We start from the raw sequence: 23,714 nt of genomic DNA, 5'->3' as shown, positions 1-23,714 counted from the left end.
AAATGTGACAGCTGACAAAAAATGTTAATACACAATTTTCTTTGAGACTCTTGAAAAGCACAAAATGTCTAATGTCATAACGACTACAAATTCTAACATTTAATGTTAAAGTCATCATAACTCTGCATGCCACAATGACACACACCTAAGGCCAACTTTTTAAAAATGTACTCTAACTTGAATAAAATCAAATAGGGAGACATATATAAAATGGGAAATACAACGAAGCTTCAAATCGCAGCTCCTGCTTGTCCATAAGGCATTATGGAGGGGGTAAATAACTTCACTTACACACTGATAATGTGATCAGCTGCCAATGTCCTGAATATTTATGAATCTCACTTCAGTTTTTTATATATGTTACATAAAATTGCACCCAGAAAACCAAAAAAGGCTTTCTGGAGCTACTGGTAGATTCTATTTAGACAACTAAAATTTACTATAATTATGCTGTGTTTTAATGTTATCTGAAGAATAATTAATATTCACTGAAAAAAGGACTCTTGTACATGAAGAAACTCTACTTGTACACATGGGAATTTTTAACAAGAACAGGACAGCGGCATGGTAACCACTTTTCTAAATATATTTTCTATACAAAATAATTCCAAGATATAATCATTAAGTTCTCATACAGTACTATTACTTTAAACAATAATCAGTAAAATAGTAAATATGTGAAAACTGCAACACCACAAAGACTGAGCACTGCCATTTCCTAGTGTAATCAACGTTGGTATTAGTATAGTCTTGGAATAGGCGAGCAAAAGGGTCAGCAGATTGAATCTTGGTGATACACTGGACTGGATTCAGCTATGACTTGAAATGCAATGGTTGGACAGCACAGTTATCTAACGCAGAGATTTCAGTAGCAGAATGGCACTTGGTTTGTTCTCAATAGAAATGACATAGATGCAGTTGACAATTTAAAGAAAGACAATGTTCTTATTTGCATGCTGAAATTCTAGTTGTGTCCCCCTAGTCCAACATATCCATTCATTGTGCAATCTGTCGATGGGTAAACAAATAGTGCAGGATTCCTCTTGGTGGGATTTATGCCCTTTGGTTTAACCAAAATCAATTCTTGGTCGATACTGCAATACCATGGGGTAAGACTATAAAATAAAAATCAGATAATGAACAATTTATCGTTTAGATTTATATAAAGCACAAATTACATAGTTCATTAAGTTGTATCCATTCAAGGATCTTGAGAATTTTAAATTGGAAATTATAACTTATTATTAGATCTGCTGATAGTAGTGATTATGAAAATATTCCTTATTTAAAATGCTTTTTTCTAGACTTTCATTTTTTAGATATTGGTCTTCCATTCATTCGTTACTTTTCCAAAGTGGTAGGGGGTTGGAGGAGTTTCCAATAACTGCTTTAATTTAGACAAGTTTAGATTCCCTCTCCCAAATATATATTTTTTTAATATTGCAAACACTACTAGTCAAATGTCTACCTGGGACAATTTAGTTGTAAGACAAATTTCAATTAGTCACTTTCCCCCTTTTCTATGATTAGAGCAGGGATGTCAAGGGCTTCCACAATCAAAGACTGTTTTTATTTAGTTAAAATTCTCATTTTTAATTTGTTTCTGTGGACTCTACTTATTTTTGTTCCCCTCCGACTCCCACCATTTAGGAAGAACTATATTAACTATTGAGAGTCTAATATGGTATATCATTAGTGTTTTTTTCAATAACAAACTAGTATCTGGCTAATTATTCAGTCTGACTGAATGAAAGTACTCTGATAAAAATGTACAATAAAAAAGACAAGTAACCTCCTAAAAGAGGCCAGTTAAGTTATTTACAAATAGAGCGTAAACTGCTTCTTCAGTTTCAAACCACCTTAGGGTTCTGTACAATATAGACAAATTAGATAAAATGACTTAAAAATTTTTGTGTGTTCTAAGTCAAACCTAGATCCTATGTCGGAGGCCTCCCATGTATATTCTATAATGAAGTTCTTAGGAAATTTTTCTCTTCAGTTTGCCCTTCAAAATGATCATTTCTAGATCTGCTCTTTGCCTGCCTCTAGAGAATCAGGATCATTTCAACAATCAAAAAAGGAAACACAAGAAGAAAAGATGGCAGCTCTCCTTTGACATGCCTCAAATCAAGGAACATCTCACACAACACAAGCAGTGTGCCATGAGCTTTTCCTACTGTTTTGAATGGGGGGAAAATCTGTTTCAATTTGAACTTCATGTCTGTTTGGTCCATGGTAGGGTTTACCAATTTGGATCCAACTCAGTCATGCTACAAAGTATCTAAATACACCACGAATCTGATTTGTGTTTCAGTTATACCATTCTGAAACACAACTACAGTGACTGAAACTGAGTCAGCTATTTTGTAGCAAAATTTGGTATGCAGGTAGAAATTATGAAAATGTGATGAAAATAAGTGAGCTCTAACAATTCTTAAAAACCAACAGTTTAAGTTCTCTGTTACAAGCTAATGAAAATAAAGTCTAATCAACATAATATTTCTGCGGAAAGACTAGGAATTTTGATTTAAATTATCCTACCATTTAATCAAGTATGGTCAAAGTTTTAGAGAAATTTATCTATTTTATTACATAAATATTTTTACTTTACATTTTCTATTTGACTTTTGGTTACCAGGGCTTATAAGAGCTGAATACGATATCAAAACATAGGGTTCATTTAGTTGCTTACTCCTTTTTGACATAGGCAGTCATGTAACCTCTCAAAGCCTGTTTTCCTCATGGGGGGACTTGAACTGTACTGGAAGTTTCCTTCTAACCTCCCATTATAAGAAAACATAAGTTCAGTTTTCTAATTGGTTTGTTATACAAGTTATAAAACCTGTTGGGGAAAGCAAGGAAAACCTAGAGGATATTCTTTAGATGGTTAACTATTCAAAGAAACTCTGCAAAGCTATCAAACTGGGACCAACTTAAACTTATCCTTAAGGCTGTGAGTAGGAATAAGTGTTGAGGAGAAAAATAAAGACCCACAGAGTGAATTATCATCCTAAGGCCGAAGTTGTACAAATTATTTCCCACTAGCCTCAAACTGAGCAGTAAGAGAAGTGGTTACTTTTTTGGGGAGGGGAGGGGGGCAATAAAGCTATCCTTAAATACACACACACACGCACACCTTTAGATTTAAATACTAAAACAGAAAAGAGGTTATTTACAGGTATAAATGATGACATGTACAAGCAGTCAACTGCTATTAATTCATCCATCTCTTAAGATCATAAGGTTAGAAAGGGAAAGGAAAAGAGGAGTCATCTAAATAGGCGTATGTGCATCGCACAGGGGGTTTGCTGAAGAACTCCAATCTTAAAGGATGTGAACAAAAGATTTAAAGGGGCACACAAAGTCAAGGACAAATAGAAAAGAGTGGCAAGACCAGTGGATGAATGCCAGGAGTGGCAAAGTTCTGAATAGCTGAGGGTTCCACTCCATCAGCTTCACCCCCAAAAAGCTAAGTAAAATGACAAAGTTTCTTCATGTGTATTTTCAATGGGACGAATAAGTTCTACTGGAATATAGTATAATATTATTTGATTGCACAGACCTCAACTATTTAAAACTCCTATTTTGCTTCTGTTCGGTTATCTAGAAGGATTCATATTAAGTGACCTTTACAAAGGTAAAATAAACATACTTAAGAGGGAACTGAAACTTAAGATGAATGAGGAAATAAAAGAACAAATACCTTCTTTAAATGATTTGAAGTCATCTGATCCAAAAGAATGACACGGCAGATATAATGGAAGAACCACTGTCGATACACTTTGAGAAACGGTCAAACAAGGGAACAGGTTCTAGAAAGAATAAGGTAGGGAACTGCTGCAGGAAGGAGAAACTGCAGAAGCTGGATGCCTATCCATGGGAATATTCTAAAATGAACAGTGTGCTCACTAAGATGCAGCACTTTCACTAACAAGTCATGCCAAACTAACCTCATTTCCTGTCTTGATAGCCTTAACTAGACGGAGAGATTAGGGAATTGCTGGAGACAGCGTATCTGGATTTTAGCAAGCCGGCTAACAACAGATTTCAAGGCTGGAACAAGGGGATGAAATAACAAGATAGGGATAAATGTAGAGCACTGCCTGCACTTACATTAAGTCAACTGCTCAAGTACTGGGGGGAAACAGATGTGATTTCACAGTAGTTCCTATGTGAAGAGGATGGAAGTGCTCTGGTTGAGAACAAAGTCAGTATAGTAGTGTGACTCAGCTGCTAAAAGTGTTCATGCCACTTTAGGCTATATTAACAGGAAGCATAGTGTCTCTACAATGTAGTCAGACCATTAACTGGGACCTTCTTGGTAGGTAACCGGCAGAAAGTTGACCACTGAGCTTCACTAGCAGGATTGAGAATTCAGGCATTTCCTAGATGTTATGCTACCTACCTACTGTAGATAAACCAATTAACCTCATTCCTACAATGATTGCTGTTGTGGTGATTCTGCACCTGTCCTTATTAACAGAGGCCAACGCTGTATGTTAGATCCAGCAAGGAAGGTCCATTCCTTGCTAGGTAGCATTTATACTAACTTCTCTGAATGTGGCTAAGGGTTGATTTTCCCCCACACACATTAGCAGCTATGAAAGATGTGATTTCCAGGTCCTCTGAAAAATTAGTTTAGTTTTTAAATTTCTTGTATCCTACACTTGGCCAGGGCTATTGACACTGGTCCAAGGAAGACATATTTATCTTCTGTGTCCCAAAGAAAAGAAATTTCCATTTGGAGGGCCCTGATGATCTAGGACAGCTAAGCCACCAGTGGGTAAATATCCTAGATAAGAGTAAGCTCTCTCTCTTCCTCTTTGATTGCTATCTGAATTATATTCTAAGGTTCTATACTTATAGCCATAAGAGGAGGGAACAAAATAAGGGAGAGAAATCAGTTGTTATTAAGTACGACATGTCCAACTTTAAGATGGACATTGACAAACTACAGAATGACCTGAATAATGAGGGGACTGAAAACCATGTTATATAAGGAAGCACTGAAAGAATTGTGCATGTTTAGCCTAGAGAAGAGACCTACCAGCTGCCATCAATTTGAAGGACTGTCATTTGAAGAGGGACTAAACTTTGGAAGAGGAATTCTGCTTGGCTCCAGAGAGACTGTCTCTGGGGTGTAGATTTTGGATCAATATGAAAAATAATTTTATAATTTCTTGCCTTATGATAATGTGAATTTCTTGATACAGCAAGAGGAGGCTGATCACTTGCCAAGGCTGTTGTACTATCATAGGGTTGGAAGCTGGACTACATTTCTAAGATACTTCCTATCTGTCAGATTCTATGGCTCCACATTCAAACTACTATGGTTTAGTTAGCAACCATCTCTTAAGTATTAGAGAATAACAATCCCCATGATTTGAAACCCGGGAGATGAGGATGGGAACAATATTTTACAGAACCACAGTTTCAAGTTTTGGAAACATTTTGTTTTGGGATCAAGGAACACTTACTTAAGTCTTTTCCAACATCTTTACGTCTGCTTTGTTGGAGCAAAATTTTATCTGATAGAGACAGACTAACTGATAAGAAACGACAAGAGAGAAGGAAGAACTGGTATTTTGTTTGTTTTCTCTTCTAAGAGAAGTGATCCCTGGACTTGATAAACACAAATGGTTAACTGGGAATTGAAACCCAAGAGGAGTAAGGAGAGGAGTTCCCTGGCCTACATGAACTGTACCTTCAGGGTTTTGAAAGGCCTGACAGATGTGACTGCTAAGCCTATTTTAGTGATCTTTGAAAGGTCATGGAGCACAGAAGGGATGCTATAAGGCTGATTTTTACATGAGAGAAGAGCTTGGAAGTCACAGGGCAAACTACAGACCAATCTGATTATGACTGGGGCCCAGTGGTCATGATCTTGATTCTTGAACACTTTTAGAACATTTTATTAAAGGGAATTATAAGTGGATATCTAAAAGGGGAAGGTCTGATCTTCTAAGAGACTGTATGGATTTATCAAGAACAGGCAATGCCAGACTAATTCTATTTCTTTTTTCTGTTTGAAGGCTAACTAGACTGACAGATCAAGGGCAAGTTATAGACTTTGTTTACCAAGATCTTAGCAATATAGTGTCTGACAAGACCTCTAATCTTTTGGGGGTGTATGGGGGACAGATAAGAGATAGAATTGTAAGCAATAAACACAGTTAAGGGTTTAGAACTCTAAGAATGACTGGGCTCAAAAAGTCAACTTGTTGGGAGGCCTCAAATGCACAGATGAAATGCAGAAGACAAAAAGCCAGGAGGTAAAGATATCACGCTTATTAACAGGTTCACGATCCAGAAGAACCAACAGGCTGGAACAAAAGATGAAATTTAAATGAGATGAAATTCCATATGGAAAAATGTAAAGTTTTATACTTGTTCAAAAGATCAGTTCCCCAAATGCAAGATGGGAAGAGGCCTAGACAAACAGTAAGTTTCATGAAAAAAGTCAGGGTGCTTTAAGGAACTAGCTGAAAAAGCTAACACAACCCCACGGTCCAGTAAGAGAGACACAGTGCCCTCAGCCCTGGGGATGATAGCATGTCCTGAAGTAGGGGATCCGGCTGTGTTCAGAATACATCAAGTATTATTTTCACTAGGGTGCCACAGGAAGGGTGTTGAGAAACTGGAATAGCCAGAGGAGAGCAACCAGGAAGGGGAGGGGTCTCAATACCATGCCAATAAGACAACTGGCTGAAGGAAGCAGGGATGCATAGCTTTGAAAGGGGAAATACAAGAAATATAACTGCATGAAGATGTAAAGAGATGTCCTGCTGAATAGGGATAATTTGTTTTGCTTGGCTCCAGAATGTACAACTAGAAGTGGAGAGGAGAAGATTCAAAAAGGCTAAATTATAAGGTGCATTAATTAAGCTATCTAAAAGAATGGACTGTAGGTAGGTACTGGGTACTGCCTCACTAGAGATTTTCATATGAATGCTGAATAACAACGTTTGAAGGATGTTGTAGGGATTCTCACTCAGGTACAGGTGATGATTAAATGGCCTCTAACTTATCTATGACTCACATTTGTCCACAATTTGAAATTCTATCTTTTTAGTCACCTGTGCATGACACACAAGTCAGAAAAATGTGTAAAACTTACAGAAGGCTTGCCATAACATAAAGAAATAGCTCATGTAGGTTGAAGCTAGTTACTAGTAAAATCCATTTATTTCATAAGACAGTCTTCAAATTTATTTGCAACTCCATTTTTATAACCTCAACTTTGTTGTAATTCTATAGAAATAAGTACAATGACTGGAAATGATTGTAACCTACCATTGATTTTATAACCCGACAGTACCAGGATTACAAAGCTATATAAATCTCAGAGAGTGGGTCCTTATCATAGAGATGTTCACATATCCTTACAGCAATAACATGTACAGTCGTGAGTGCCTCTTACCTGATAGAAAGGACCATCCTGTGAGCAGACTTGCGAAGCTGAGCAGTTCAGACACCGAAACTGCGGAGGAGATGAACTGATCAGATAAGAGGCATCCACAACTGGACACATATTTACAACTAATCACTTAAAATGTTTTAGCTTCCAACATTAGACAGAGATAACTTAGGTTAAGTAGGTACTTTGTAAAATATGCTATGTCTTTCTGATGAGAAAATGATTTTCATAATTCATAGTGATTATTCAATTTGGTCCACGAAGTTTTGTCTTATACGTTTAATAAATGTAACTTAAAATTACAAGGAGAGGCTAGAGAAGTAGCCATGGAATCAGAGCTCAGTTCATTCATTCCCTGATGCTGACACATATATTGGCTGCGTGAGACCCTGGGGAAGTCACTTAACCTCTCATGGGTCTTGGGGAACTCTCTATGAATACTTCCACATCTGCACTTTAGGGGGAATTTCTTCACTGGGAGTCCTCTACTTTAGTGAAATCACAGGTTTGCTCTGTCAAAACAGGGTATATTCTATGAACTCATCCTACTGATCTCCTCTCAAAGAAAATACTGCTAGGAAAACCTGACTTCCCTACATTCCGACTTTTGTCATTTCCTCCTTAGTAGGTTCAATCCTACCAAGTTCTCCTTTCCATTTAATTTATTAATTTTTAAATGGATTTAGTCATACAATTCAACAGCCTTGGTAGCTCAAGCTCTGAGGAAGGTTATGTATGTATGGTCCTTGCTCAGTCATACCAAGAACTTCACGTCGGTCAATTTTCAAGATTGGGAATGAGGCTCTGCATCTGCTTAAACTACTTCTGGTATCCAAAAAGGTTCGAACATCACGAGCTATTTCCCTGTTAAATAACCATCTAATATTAGTTTATCCACTCAAAAATAAGAATGAAACCCCGCCATGATTTTCACTGTTTACACAATGCATCCTAAATGTTTTCTTAGCCATAAATGGAAATTATTTCAATAGGATTATCAAAACAAATAAAATGAACATTCTGAACCTATGCCAATGATAACATTTCTGATGGGCACTGTATCTATGTCCAATAAGAAAGAAAATATTCAATAAAACAATCTTTAGGAATGGGACATTCTTCACAAATTATAACATATGAATATATGATTTTTTAAAAAAAGGTTGTAAATTTGGGGAAGAGAATACAAATATGATCATGGTACCCCTAACTTAAATTTCTTTTTTCCTTAGAGAATTTATTATTCAAAGGACTTTAAGGAAACAGACTTTATGGTCATTGATTATCTGGGCATGAATCACATATATACCTAAGAAAAACCTTCCACATGGGTCACTGCTGGTCTCATGGTCACTTTCCTTGCTAACTTCCAGCTAACTTGCTGCTTCCTGGGTAGGCTTTCCTCCCTTAATAGCAGCTTTATTTCTATTATAGAGTTATTTATTTTTTTATATATGTCTATATTGTCACCCTGGCTAAATGTAGCAGTTAATATTAGCAAGCTTTTATGTGGGGCAGGTTGGGTGGGAGGACAAAAGGGTGAAGAAATTACTTCCCTAAATGATCGTTCAAACCTATCATTTATGTTCTCTGTACAAGAGCTAGTCCTTTCTCCCTTCCTTTATTGAAAAGTGTAGTCGAATCAAGACTTCCTTGCTTTTCTTGAAAATATCAGTGCTTCCTGACAGTGCAAATAAAGCAACTAAAAAGGGGCCTGGCACCAATTGGACCCTAAGTGTCTAAAATCACCTAAGTGGGTATGATGCAGTGAATTTGGGCACTTCTATTATTCTGTGAATAGCTAGCTCCGATTCATTTTAGGTAGTTGGTTTGGTGTAATACTATTTTCAATTGAGTATCCATTTCCATTCTCTTATCAGCTATTAATGCAAAGTACTAGCACTACTATGGATGGTTAAGAGTAATTTACCCACAGCCTTTATACACTGGGAAAAGACAAATGGAGGTGAAGAAGTGTAGCTTTGGTAAATGAGACAAAAAAAACAGCAGGAGAGACTGTGGAGAAAAAAGACTGTGATGGTTTCAGAGGAGGGTAAAAAGATACTTTGGTCAAACTAATAGAAACAAATTCCTGCTGGTTGCATAGCAACCTAGAAAACATTAAATTAATATCATTTATATTGTATTTTTATTTATTTTCTTAAATTTTTCCCATCACATTTGATGTTCTGTCACCTTTGCTTTGGAAGTCTAATGACTGGTTATCATGAGGATTACATTGTGTGTTAACTGGAATCTCCTGCATCTATATTTCTTCCTTGACCTCCCAATTTTATATAAATACAAGTTTAATTTTTAATTTTTTTTCCTTCCCATGACCTCCTCTGGTTGGCTGTGGGTTGTTAGCAACACTTCCGAGACTTGCTCATGATTAAGATGACAAAATTTTTTACAACTAATATTAATGTACCCACAAGTTATTTCCAATGATTTTAAGGCATTTTTACACTATTCCTTTTCTATTCAATACTAAAACTGAACATTTTTCCCCCTAAAACCAAAGCAATAAAAGCAGCACGGATTGTTTCCTCTAACAGTCAAAGTACATTCTGTGATATTCCCCTCTATTTTCAGAAAAAAAAAAAAAGGGAAAATCAAGTAAAATGGAAAATTTTAAAAACCACCCAATAAAATGGATTCAAGAGTAGAATCTAGAGATAGGGATTCCCAGAAAGTAAGGGTGGCAACTCAGTGCCAGAAAGGCTTTAGGCTGACCAAGATACAATATCAGGCAGCATAATGAGGCAGGACCAGAACACATATCTGACCTTTATTCTTCATCCTATGATTCAGTTCTGTTATGCTATATGTGAAATTCACTCATCATATGCTGTATAGTTATATTTTTGATCAGAAGGGCAGTCACCATTTCACAGTTGTATGAAAAAGTTCCTCACTAGCTTAAAGCAGTGAGGCTAAGTTATGGAATGTATATGAAATTTATTGGGTCTTTCTGCCCAGTGGAGGACTATATTGTTAATGCTCACTCTAGACACCCAAGTCTTTATGCACAGTACACTCTTGACCACTGCATGCTTGGGTGGGTCAGCACTATGAACCATTTTCCTTGAGGATGCAAATTCTCTAGACGAAACAGGGTTGTGACTGGATAGCCCTACTCACTATGTCAAAGTTCTATAATAAAATGATTTTCTGATATGGAGAATGGAATCACACTGTTGACATAGCCAGATGTGGTCCCCAACTAAATGGAAGAGTTATTAGTGAAAGTGTGACTTCGTGGAAAGAGCTTTAACTTTGGAGTCAAAGGACCTGGGTTGAAATTCTGACTTGTTACTTCCAACTACTTTGTGTGGCCTTGAGATACTCAACTTATGTGTCTGGGCCTCACTTTTTGCTATCTAAAAAATGAAAGGCTGAGACTATCAATCATTATTGCCAGGGTTCTCCTTCAGTTCTGAAACCTCCAAAATCCTATGAACTTTTTTATTATATGTGCCCCATTATCCTTGCTGAACAACAGAGCTTTGAGATCCTAAGCAAGCTGCCTGACACTCCATAAAATTGATTATAAAGAAATTATTCATCTGAAAGCAGAGGACCATACCATTAGAATTGCATATATCCCTTAGCTCTAAAAGGCTAAGAATGTATTCACTTTTTGCAATAAATTAATCTTTATTCCATCAGAGAATCACTTGGTACTCACAAAGAAGTAGTGTATTAACTGATATTTTAATGATGCCTAAGTGGGCTGAAACAAAAACATCCAAAATTTGAGCTCAATCCTTTTACCCTGGTAAAAGCAGGATGGATGACTGTAGCTTTAAGGGTACAAACTTTGCATCAACAATTGAGACAAGTTATTCTTAGAAATTGTAACTAAAAGAGAATAAAGCTTAATATCAATGGAAATAAACATAGCTTGAGCTAGGTACTCATCCCTAATGAATGATCCAGCTAAAAAGGTTCTCAAAATAAATGTAACTACCACTCACACTTAGATAGTATTTTATGGTTTATAAAATTCCTTTGCTTAAAACAGTCTTGCATAACACAACTCATTTTTATTAACTCTTTTCTTGGAGAGATTAAGCTAGGCACTCAATATGCTAGCACTGTGTAACTGAAAAAGTACCTGATTTAAGTCAAAGGATTTGAGTCCAAATCCACTTACTACATGTGTGACCTCGGGAAAGTTATTTTGGGCCCCTATTTCCTCACCTGTAAAATGAGAGCATTGGCATGGTCAACATTGAAGATTTCTTCTATCAGTAAGTCTATGACCTTATGAAAAACTCAGAATTCAACAACTCTAATTATAAATGTTTGGTGGATTGATATAAGGATCACTGAGCCAGCAAGTGTTAAAGAAGACCCAGAGGAGAAATATGACCAAACGATTCGACTGCTGCTTTTGGGGGAATGGCTATAGGAAACCAGGAAGATGGAGGTGGTAGGCAGATGCTTCTGGGCAGACAACTACGACCTTGACATAATAGCATAAATTAATTTCTTTTAAATGTATAAAAAAGACAGTACAATAGGCAGAAGTGGATATTGCGGGAGGAAATTTTATTCAGCATTTAGTCAAGAAAGATGCAAGGAGTTGAGAAGGCATGTTGGCTTAGCTGAATATAAACTTCTTGATGATTAGGGACCTTTTTGGATTTGTTTCTGCATCCCTGATGCCTAGCACGTAATATCAACCAACTTCATGTTTGCAGAATTGAACTGAATTCAAATTGAATGAACTTAGTCAGCAGAGGGTAAGACTCATTCAGTAGGAGGATAGAAGGTAGGTAGAGGTAGCATAAGGTGTCTTGTATTTAGAGTTGGAGGAGCTCAGTATAAATCCTGGCTCTAGTGATGGCCAATTAATTCTATGTCTCTGGGCAATTCACTTTACCTGTTAAAGTCTCAGATTCCTCATGTACAACATAAGGAGGTAGGACAGGATGACTTCCGAGGTCCTTAGTTTTAAAGTATGATGAGGGAAGGTGCCAACACATACGGAAAGGAATGAGATGAGATGTCTGGGATTTAACTGCCCTCGAGTGTCTAATTTGGAAAATGGGCCATACTTACGTTGGTACACTTCTGTCAGTGAACAGGGCCCATAATGGGGCAAGCATGTGGGAATGAAATTTCAAACAACCTAACAAATATTGCTTGTGATTTAGTGAAATTCTGTCTTGTTTCACCTCTAATGCTAAAAACTCCAATTTTCTGTAAGTTCAAATGGAATTTGTCAAGTCTTATCTTTCTCTGCTACTTTTTTTTCCCTTCCTGCATTGCTACCCGTCCTTTTTTTGTATGTTCTTCTTAATTCTTTTTCTTTACCTTCCAGCCTCTCCCTGCAACACTATCTCACATTCCACATAGGTCTAGCTCTATAGCAACAGGCCTGAACTTTTCCTTCCTACTCTGACCATATCTGTTTCTTCCATTCCCTAAAGAAGCATAGTAGAGTAGGGAATGTTGGTAAAATAAACTAAGGTCAGGCTTCTGGTCATTCTCATAGCTAACTAGTTTGCTTAGTTTCACATCAGAACAACACACACCAAAACCTGGTCATCACTTAAAACACGCTGGATGTTCCTTTGCCCATGCTTTGAATGAGCCCCAGACTTTCTCCAGTCTTCCAACACAGAGCTATGACAATCCTAAGATAGAATCCAATCTCTTCATGTTTTACAGGTAAGGAAACTCAGGCCCAGAGATGCATGGTGCCAAGATCACAGAGAGTTACTGGCACCTTCTCATGAGTTCAGTCTTGAGAGTCAATGGTTTCTAAGAGAAGGCCACAGTGCAACAGAGTGGAAGTTGTACTGACCTGGGAGCCAGGAAACCAGGGTGTGTGTCCTGGCTCTTCCACTAGCGTGCTGTGTGTGACTTTGGACAAGTCCCTTACCGTCTCTGAAACTCAATTTCCATATCTGTAAAATGGGGATAACAACACCTGAAGTAACTACTTCCCAAGTTTTTTTGTGAAGAGTAAATGATTTAATGAAGGGAAGGCATTCTGCAAACTTACAAGTGCTATATAAATGTCAGCTGTTCCTCATTTTTTACAGTGGAAAATGGACTCATTGCGGACTAGGGTTTGAGTCCTGCTGGCCTTGAAGATCTCTTCCAGTTCTGAGATGCTGTAATTTTGTTTAAAACTCATTTCCAGACTATTCCATACAGTGGTGCTCCAATTTGAACCTAGAAGCATTTTGCTTTGGATTGTTTCCTATTACGTGGTAACCTTTCCTCCTCTGCTATAACGGAAAGGGCAGTGGGTTGGACACTGGAAGAACTATGTTCAAACCCTGGCTCTGACACTTAGCACCTGTGGGGTCTTAGGCAAGTTATTTAACCTGGCTCGGCCTCAAATATTTTCACCCATAAAATATGGGAGTTGGGAGAGAAGACTTTCAAGGTATCTTCCAGCTCCGAATCTATGACTTCATAAAGCTTCCGTTAATAGATAAAGAAGAGCTAACTTGAATTTTGGGGTAGGGATTTTCTAGTAAATCTAATTTCTAGTTAACTAAGGGTTAAATGAGATTTTAATTTTATTCCTGTTCTGATGAAAAAAAAAATCTCTCTAAAATGTGTTGGATTACTGCAATAGCCTGCTGGTTGCTCAGTGTGCCTTGAGCCTCTCCCTACGCCGGCCCGTCTTCCATTCAGCTGCCAAAGTGATTCTCCTAATGTACAGGTCTGACCTCTATGATCAAATACAAAATCCTGCTTGGCTTTCAGTGCCCTTCATAACTAGATGTCCCTGTCCCCACCTGCTGGCTTCTTACATCTCACATTCTTCCAGAACTCTTCAATCCAGTGACACTGGCCTCTTCCTTCCCCAAGACAGCCCATCTCTCAGCTCTGAGCATTTCCAATTGCTGCCCCTCATGCCTGAAATGCTCTCTTCCTTAATCTCTACCCACTGGCTTCCCTTCATGTCCCAGCTGAAGTCCCACCTTCCACAGGAAGTCTTTCTCAACCTCTCCTAATTCTAGTGCCTTCCCTCTGTTGATGATTTCCTATTTAACCCTGTATATACGTTCTTTGTACACAACTGTATTCAACCACCTTATTTTAAAAGATTTTACATGTGTTAAATACAACTATGAAAGACCACAAGAAGTCGGGAATTTGCAGACTTCTGCAGGGGCAGAGCGTTAGCCTCAGAGTCAGGAAGACCTGGGTTCCAGATTCTGCCTTCACTGGCCAGGAAACGCTAAGGCAGTTATATAGGCTTTGACTGTGCTAGGTAATTAAAGAGCTATTGCTGGTCTCCATCAGCAGAGGGAGTTTCCTTTCTGTAAGTTCCCTGAAACAATGAAAGACCCAGCAAAAAATAAAACTAAATGAAAGGTTAATGAGGAATCCAACATAGTATATCAAGATCAGCATGGGGATAACTGGAAAGGTTTTCTTATGAAAATACATGTTTACATGTAAACCTGGAGTTGCCTAGAGACAGCAGCCACTTTACATAAAAAAATCCAATGCATCACTCAATGAATGATTTCCCTCAATAGCATTTTTTGACAAGCAGTCATTGTGTCTCTGCATATACTTGTCCAAAATGGTGGCACTCACTACCTTATGAGGCAATTCACTCAACTTTGCACAGCTAAGTTCTTTCTTGTGTTAAGTCAAGGTCACTTGCCCTGTAATTTCCCTTCATCAGACCCAATTCCCCTTCTTTGGAGACAAAGCAAAGTTAGTTAAGTATCTCAACAAATAGCAGGAGTTTAAATATTTGAAGAATATATTCTTCCTTATAAGTTTTCTCTTCTCCAGATTGAATACTATCAATTTCTTCAACCAATCTTAATGTAACATGGTTCCAAATCTCCTGACTGTCCTAGCCCCCATTCTCTGGACATATTCCAGTTTGAAAATGACGTTCATTTCTGAAAACTTAGTGCCCAAATTGAACACCGCAGTCTAAGATATAATCTGAGCTGAGACGTAAATTGGGAGGACGAGGAGTTAAAAGGGAGGGTGACTTACCTACGAACATAATGACTTTTAACCTAATTATTGGTAGTTTCTCAAGAATCTCTGAAGCTTTTATATATATATACTGTGAAGTGAAAAGAACTGAAATTTTGGTATGAAATCCATCCCAAGAATATGTTAATGGAAGCTTGCATAACAAAGATATGAGTTGTGGTGGATCTTTAGAGGTAACAACACACAGGGGAAGAGAGGAGAGGGGCTTAGGTTTGTCTTACCTATTATTCAAATTATAACCCTAACAAAATCATCAACAGGGAGGACAGAATTCTGGAATGGAGCAATTTAAGAATCTGATTCCCATGGTGTTTCTTGTTACCCAACAAAGTGCTTCTGTGACAATCTCAGAGAAAAAAGCCTTGCAATAAAATATATTACCTCTAGGTTCCCCAGATCACATTAGTGAAAAAATTTGTGAGTAGTGTTCCCATTTCATGATCATTTTACTACAAAGATGAATCTGACCTATATGTTCTGTTTATAAATTCTGCATATTATAAACTTTTCTCTTAAGGGAAAAGCAAAAAAATTCTCAAGCCCTAAATCCTCAGAAAAAATTTCTCCTGATTACTGGTAAAATGAGTCAGCCTTGATTATATTTTATAAGTATCTCACACTGAGTGAGAGGTTGGCCTGTTCTTTCCAATTCTAAGAAACTATGATTTATGATAAAGTATGTCATACTATTGACCTTTTCATTCTATAAGCTACTTTTATTATTTTTTCGAGAAAGTAGAAATTAAATGTAAAAACCAATGCTAATACAAGGTTAAGAAATTTAGCCTTACAGAAGCTGAAAAATGCATGTCAAGAAAAGAGTTGCCATAGCAACAGAGATTCAAAGACACCGCATTTATATGATGCGTTAATACCACAGACTTATAGAAAACAGTTTGTGCCATGGTAATAATGGGACACATCTGAAGAAATAAAAATTTTGATAGGGTGGACTTAAGTCAGAAAGATGCCTACTCATTTTTAGAGGTGAATTTTATGATTTGTATTATAATAGTAACCTAACAAATAAAACAGTGGTTCATAAAAAGTGAAAAAAAATCTTGGACTGGCCGTCAGGAAACCTAGGTTCTACCTAATCTCAGTTCTATCATTAAGTAACAATGAAAACATTCAACTTTCTGGGTGTCAATTTCTTTTTTTTTGAAAAATAAGCGGTTTGGGTCAGAGGATCTTTAAAGTCTACTTATTCCTTGTATTCAAATCTACGGATTAATAAAGTAGCTTCTATGCCACTTGGCTCTACGCTAGCCAGGAATGCATCTTTTGTGCTCACATTCAACTTTGATAGTTTATTATTTGTGGTAAATTGGAAAAACAATGTATGCTAAACAATTAAAAGTGCAGCAAAAAACCCCACTGCACCTCACTGTAGGAATTAGGTAGCAATATATAAAAATAGATATGTAGAAGGTTAGCACTGAATTGTGCACGAAGTCCCTATAGCATTTCACAGTGCTGCTGTCAAATATGTATACTAATTATGAAGTACTGAAACAGATTCCTGGATGTGACTTGTGAATCTGAAGTTATATTTCATGTACATTATATTGTTTGCAATAAGTCCTGCTTAGTATCTTTTAATATAATTAAAACAACAACATTTACATAGTGACTACTACAGGCCAGGAACTATGCTAAGTGCTTTAAAACTATTATCTCATTTGATCCCCACAAAAATGCTAGGAATAGATGAGTGCTATTTCTACTTAACATATGAGGAAACTGAGGCAAATAGAGCTTAAGGGTGACTCCCCCAGGTTCACACAGATATTGAGTACTTAAAGCAGGGTTTGAACTCAGGTTTTCCTGACTCCAAGGCCAGCTCTCTCTCCACTGCTTTATGACTCTAAATTCGAATTTTCAGCCCTAATGACTTGTGAAAAGTTCTTTAAAGAAAATAAGCATACCCAAATATCTCAGAATTTTACCAGTAAGTCCATAAGAACACTCATGAGCTTATTTTAAAAATCTGCTATATGCAATTAAATTTTGTAAAGACCAACTTATGGCATCCTATAAAAGAAAATTTACATTCATCATAGTGCTCCCACATTTTACTAACACAACAAAGCAAGTTTCACATAATGATCCCGGGGCGCTATTGTTAAGATACAGAAGTGGCCTTCTGAATCATCAAAAGATTGTGAATTGAGTATAGTTTTACATCAGATTGATTTTTTGGCCTAACCTGATTTCAATACTATTGGCAGCCCCTGAGGAGGGGCTAACCCATGCAGACTGGCACCTGCTTTAAAGTACTACTTCAGGACAATACTTGAATCAAGGTTTTCCTACCCTGGAGCAGCACAATCTAGACTGCTTTTCAAACTTATTTCCTAATTCTTTGAAAACATCATTTAAATGAAATTCTAAATACTCCTATTAATCAGACTATTCCACTTCCTAATCACATTGGTGATCCTTATTTCCTATGTGCTATATATTGTAATCTAACATCATTTTAAAATTATTTTGAACTCATACTACAACAACTGTCTTTGTTCAAATAGCACTCCAAACTAGCTTTGTATATTGTTCTAAGTGTATTACTTCAAAACATAAATAAGAATGAGTTAGATACTACAATCTTACTTCTACAAAATATTTAAATACAAAAAATTCTTTTAGTCTTCCAAACTGATATCAAAGACAGCCTTGGTCACTTTTAGAGAAAGATCTCATCTCCAAAAGAAGGGGTAACATAATTAATTTCTTGTAATGTGGCTACAGTTTTGTACTTCTACCTAACTTACATAAGAGTTAACAGAAGGTGAGCTACTTGGATCATGAATTCTAATCATTTCTAAATCTACATGTGCATAACAATCTTTTACAAATACAATTTCAAAATCTATTATGAGATAAAATTTTTACTGAAACTTATTTGTCAATACATTTCTCCTAATCTTTTCACAGGTTTTTTTTAAGGCTAACTGATAAGTGCACATTCTTTTTCAGACTGGGAATAAGCCATTTGCAGCTTTCAAAACCATCTTAAACTCTCCCTTTTCTACACATGATTTTCCTACATCCAAAAGAGAACCAGAACAGTAGGACAATTTTAGGAGTTCTGGCAACTAAAGTTACAGGTTTGCTCATGTCTGACCTATTTTTTTTACTATTAGAAAGTAGGTTGACTTGTATAGTATTTATACAAATTGTACAATATGCTAAATAACTAGAAAAGCTCTGCTTTGCCCTGCTTCCTCTTGCCTACCCTGAGCCAAAATAGATGGCTACCTCTAAAGCTGTAATAATAGATGAAACAGAAGATGCTGCTGCCAGGCTTTCTGATACAACACCTTACTCAGTTAATTCCCCAACCATTTACATTCTAAACCTCTAAGCAGGGTCAGAAGGTTCAGGTTTTACCCTATCAAGTTGCCATAATATATATTTTTAAAAAGTCTTAAGTCTGAAAAGTATTCCCTCCCTCCCTCCTCTAATCTCCCTAGAACATTTCAATCTTGCCTTGGACAGTATCACTCTCTCCTTTGCCTACTGATTCAAAGCTCTTTGAGGTTGGGATTGCCATTTTTTATCTTTTTACACCTAGCATGGGAGACTAGGGACTTTTATCATGAAAGGTGTTTGTTTAATAAATGTCTGAATGAGAGAAAAACAATTTTTTTTTTTTGTTATGAGGTTGTTATTGAAAGTCTGAATGTATGTGAAAGAGCTAAGGCTGTCCGTCTTGATTACACACAAAATTATATCACACTAGGTAGCTCTTACTCTCAACTCACCTGGTACCAATTTTCTCATGCCTTGACCATGCAAAGTAATATATTTTGCCCTTGAATTAGTATTGCAAAACCTGAATATGAAACTACTAGATACCATCTCCAAAGCCAACCTCTTTGCTCAATTGTATATGCAACAAGAAACGCTGGTGAACCAGTACTTTTATATTCTCCAACAAATTACAAGCCCTGGGTAAAATCTTAGTAGTATAAATTGTACATTGTGAAACGTGGAAATAATAAACGTATAAACAGGAACAAAAAGCTATTTACATTTTCGCCTCTTAGTCGCCATCTTGTCATATAGATGAATTCCATGGTGTGGTCCTTCCCCATAATTTCACCATTGCATAGTACATCCAGCTTAAAAAAAAAGGAACATCCATTAGCATTTTATTTTGATCATTAACAATGATTCCTCATTTTCAGATAAGTACAAATAATTAGAAAAAAAACTGTAAGACTCTTAGAAACATCCAATAAATACACTTGAGTCAAACGATATTATCCTCTCAGGTAAAAAAGAAATTATGCCAAGTTACTGTAGGTATAGCTTGTTTATGTGGCCCTCCTGTATTTGAATCTTAAGTTTATTCACAGTATTTGGTCATATAACTTACCTTTATGATTTCCTTGTCATGAAATCTCAGAACTGTCTCTAGTATCTTTTCGTGATTAATCCTTAATTAACACAAACAGGCACTCTGGCGATTTCTAGGTTCATCACTTGGGTCTCTTTAGCTACCTAATTTTTGATGGGATATTTATTTCTCAGGACTTTTGATTTGGAAAGAGCATACAGAAATCTAATGCTTTGTGAAATTTAGAGATTTCTTGTAAATTCTATTACTACCCCTACATAAATTAACATAAGTAGTTGAGTTATACCACATTTTTACTTAAACTCATTTTACACTTCAGTGTCCTTATTTATTAAATAAAAGGGCTACAGCCAGGCATGGAAAACCTGCAGTCTCAAGGCCACATGTGGCCTTCCAGGTCCTCGGGTGTGGCCTTTTAACTGAGTCCATCTTTTACAGAAAAAATTTCTTTATTAAGGGGATTTGTTCTGTGAAGCTTGGGTTCACTCAAAGTACTGCTTTTGAGGACCTAGAGTGCCACATGTGGTCTTGAGGCAGCAGGTTCCCCACCCCACTATGCTATATGGTCCAAAGATATTTTCTAGCTTTATCTATCATTCTAGAGTCATCAGGACCCCAAGTCCCTTCTACTCAACTCACAGAAGGGCTAGTCAGTGAGAGGGTCCACTTGATCAGGTTAGAATTAAAAGCAAAGAGGAAGAAGAGGTAATGTTCTGTCCCACTATCACCATAAGATCTCTCTCTGGCCTCTGGCTCCAGAACCCATCTGAAGCAATGAAGGTGAAAGGAAAGAAAAACACACAAGCCACTGCTGCTTTTAATTACCCCTTTGCATCACCCCTCTCATAGCATTCCTTCTTCTTCACCCACTGAAACCTTCCCTTTATTCCCTTTTCACAGACTTTTCTTATTTTCTCTACCTGTTCACCAAAACTCCCATCTTTAATCAATACTCAATGGTGATTAGATCACCTCAATCACCACTGTTCCTTTGAGGTGGGAAAAAACCACTGTTTTCCTATGAAAGAAGCTCAGTCTAAGTGCCTTCCTTAAGTAAGTAAGGATCAGGAGCCAGAGACTGGGACTGTGTCAATCTCAAATCCCATTGTTCACTGGGTGAGGTTATGAAAAAGGGAGTTAATCATTCTTCTACCAGGGTACTGGCATTTAGATATGGCTCCCTGCCATACCAAGTACCTCAGTTTCACAGGTGTTTATTAAATTTAGGTACATCATGAGTCAAAGGTTTTTGTAGGGTTCTCTGGCAAACCCAGGGAAGGTTTTATAATCACCATGAATAAGTGTTTTTATGACGAAGTGTATTAGATTCAAAAAAATCAATTTACCAATTTAAAAAAAAATCAATTTCTCCACTGAAAATTATCTGTACACATTTAAAATTTTAGATTTTGCATGTTTATTTTAATAGTTTTTTAAAATAAAAAATTGTCTTTCTAGGATCTTGTTTTCTAATAAATAGTTCAAATTCTAAACCATATATCCAAAAATATAATTTATCTACCTCCTTATCCATGAGGAGGAAAATAAACTTTGATGTAAAGTTCAAGCCACAGCATGAAATCACAGTGTGTTTTGAATACATGCAGTATTTTTCAGAAGCTGAGGGAATTGGGCACAGTAGGGATCAATAAAAAATAATGGCACTCGTTCAAACAAGGGAAGGGAAGAGTTGTGGATGAAGCACCTGAAGGTACAATAGCATTGTCACCCTGGGCAGTCAAATCTGGTTACATTATCCCCCCCCCACCATCCTTCCCCTAAAACATCATGCACATTCTCTAAACCTTTTGATTAAAGTTCAAGTTACATTATAATCAAGTGTGGTGAAATCCTCCTTCATCTGAAAGGCCTAAAGAAAATCAAGTCAAGTCTCTACATAGTTTGAGATTTGTAACAAAAAAATGATGTATTACCATACGTAATGACTATAGAAACAATCTTTTAAAAAGTCCCTGGGATACACAGATATCTATTACAAAAATGACATCGTTTACAACCCAGCTGTCTTTATAGTTGGCAAAAAAGTGCAAAATATTAGGATTGCTGTAAACCTCGGACCAGTGATTTCATTTCTCTGGAACCATTTCCTCACCTAAGTGAAGGGACTGAGCTAGATGATTTGAAGTCCTTTTTATCTCTAAGTTCTATGATACTAAAACAGGATAAGATTAATTCTTTCTTTGATACTAATGAATAGGTCTGAAAGAAAACTAAAAATGCTTTGTGCAAGTTACTTTTGGATGGTAGCAACAAGGTATGAGGCTCTGGATCTTAGCCAAAATGTTGGGAATGAGCAACTGCCTGGGAGGTCAGCTTCCTAAGGAACAGCCTGGAGCTAGAGCAACAGGGTCAACACCAGAGGGGAGGGGAGTATTCCCTCTCTGCTTGGTGTTTCATGACAATCCTAAACAGAATCGACTCAAAGTTGATTCTATTGGGGGGGGGGCGGTGTGTGGAACCTGTGGCCTTCTATGTACTTGATTGAGTCCAAGCTTTACAGAACAAATCCTTTTTATTAAGGGGATTTGTTCTGGGAAGTTGGGTTTCAGTCAAAGGGCTGCGTGTGAAGACCTAGAGGGTCCTCTGTTAAGAGCTTCTTGCAATATTGCTCCATATCTGGAAGTTAGGAACCCCTTTCTCTTTTCTTACTGAAGAGGAAAAGAAAGGTTGGAGCATGTTACAGATCACAAAAAGTCTATGCACGTGTCCACAAATAAACTTCAGTATATTATCAGAATAAAATTAAAATTCAGGTTCCTCAAATCAAAGTTCAGAATAGAAATCCATTTATTTTGCAACTAACAAGGACAAAAGGGAGTCTGTGTAAAATTTGTGCTAGCCTACAGTAGCTGAACTAAGTTATTTATCTGGAGACTATGTAAGATTAGATTAAGTCTACCAAAAACCATGTTTTTATTCACAAAACACCAATGCCTTCTCAAAGATCCAGTGTGAACATACTAGGGAATATTAAATTGGAAATATAGGAACAGAATTCAAAATTCTCTAAAATTATCCTAACTCAAGACTTCAGAGAGGAAGACTTATATGAACTGATGCTGAGTGAAAGGGGCAGAACCAGGAGAACTTTGTACACAACCACAGTGTGCAAGGAATTTTTCTGGTAGACTTAGTCCTTCATAGCAATGCAAGGACCTAAAAAATTCCAATGAACTTTTGAGGCAAAATGCCCTCCCACATCCAGAGAAAGAACTATGGAATTGGATAGCAAAATGACTACTTTCTTTTGTATTATGTTTTGTTTTATGGTTTCTCCCATTCATTTTAATTCTTCTATGCAACATGATTACGGTGAAAACGCATTTAATAGGAATGTCTGTGTAGAATCTATGTAAGATTGCATACCATCTTGGGAAGGGAGGGAAAAAAATCTAAGATATATAGAAGTGATTGCAGAATACTGAAAAAAAAATAATAAAAAAAGAAATAAAAAAACAAGAAACAAAAACTTGTCCTACTCAAGTAGGGAAAAAACAGAAAAACACTAAAATATAGAAAATTTAAAATATATTATCAAATTTTCTCTTTATCATTTCATTTCAGATCAGATTAATGATAAATACAAAGACATCAGAGGAAAGATAGGACTTTTCAACTTACCTCATAAGAACTTGGAAGCTTTAACTTTAAACTTAGAAATTTTTTAATAGTTCCCACAGTCACACGTGTAGAACATCGGATAAATTTCTTCATTAAACCCTAATATAAATAAATTAAGCAATTAGTCAAAACATGCTACCCTACTTTTATTAAAGTAATTATACTGCTTAAAGGAAGGCTAGTTCCGTATCTATTGGCAGTCATTTAAGAATTAATTTTGAACTTTTTTTAAGGTAGCTCTTCAATACTTGGAAGTAAGCTGCTTCACTTCTTGATGTCTTTTTCTCAGTT

At 36.7% G+C, this 23,714-nt stretch overlaps 1 protein-coding gene across 6 annotated transcripts in view; it reads right to left on the bottom strand.

Annotated features, from left to right (window-relative positions):
- Positions 1-565: 565 nt before the first annotated feature.
- The window catches only part of PCGF5 (polycomb group ring finger 5), a 140,373-nt gene continuing 117,224 nt past the window's right edge, over positions 566-23,714 (bottom strand). For 3 of the 6 annotated variants that reach the window (XM_072625091.1, XM_072625105.1, XM_072625096.1), the window contains 4 exons: positions 23,424-23,522; positions 19,453-19,542; positions 7,421-7,480; positions 566-1,115 (listed from right to left, as the gene is read on the bottom strand). In XM_072625091.1, the coding sequence (XP_072481192.1) occupies positions 1,068-1,115; positions 7,421-7,480; positions 19,453-19,542; positions 23,424-23,522 (297 nt within the window). In that variant the 3' untranslated portion in view covers positions 566-1,067. The remainder of the gene's footprint in view (positions 1,116-7,420; positions 7,481-19,452; positions 19,543-23,423; positions 23,523-23,714) is intronic. The other 3 variants (XM_072625113.1, XM_072625118.1, XM_072625122.1) reach the window with 1 other exon arrangement.

This window comes from Notamacropus eugenii, chromosome 1 (assembly GCF_028372415.1).
Source record: "Notamacropus eugenii isolate mMacEug1 chromosome 1, mMacEug1.pri_v2, whole genome shotgun sequence".
Classification (NCBI taxonomy): Eukaryota; Metazoa; Chordata; class Mammalia; order Diprotodontia; family Macropodidae; genus Notamacropus; species Notamacropus eugenii.
The sequence above is the reverse complement of the archived record's forward strand: the minus strand, read 5'-3'. Positions and strand labels throughout refer to the sequence as shown.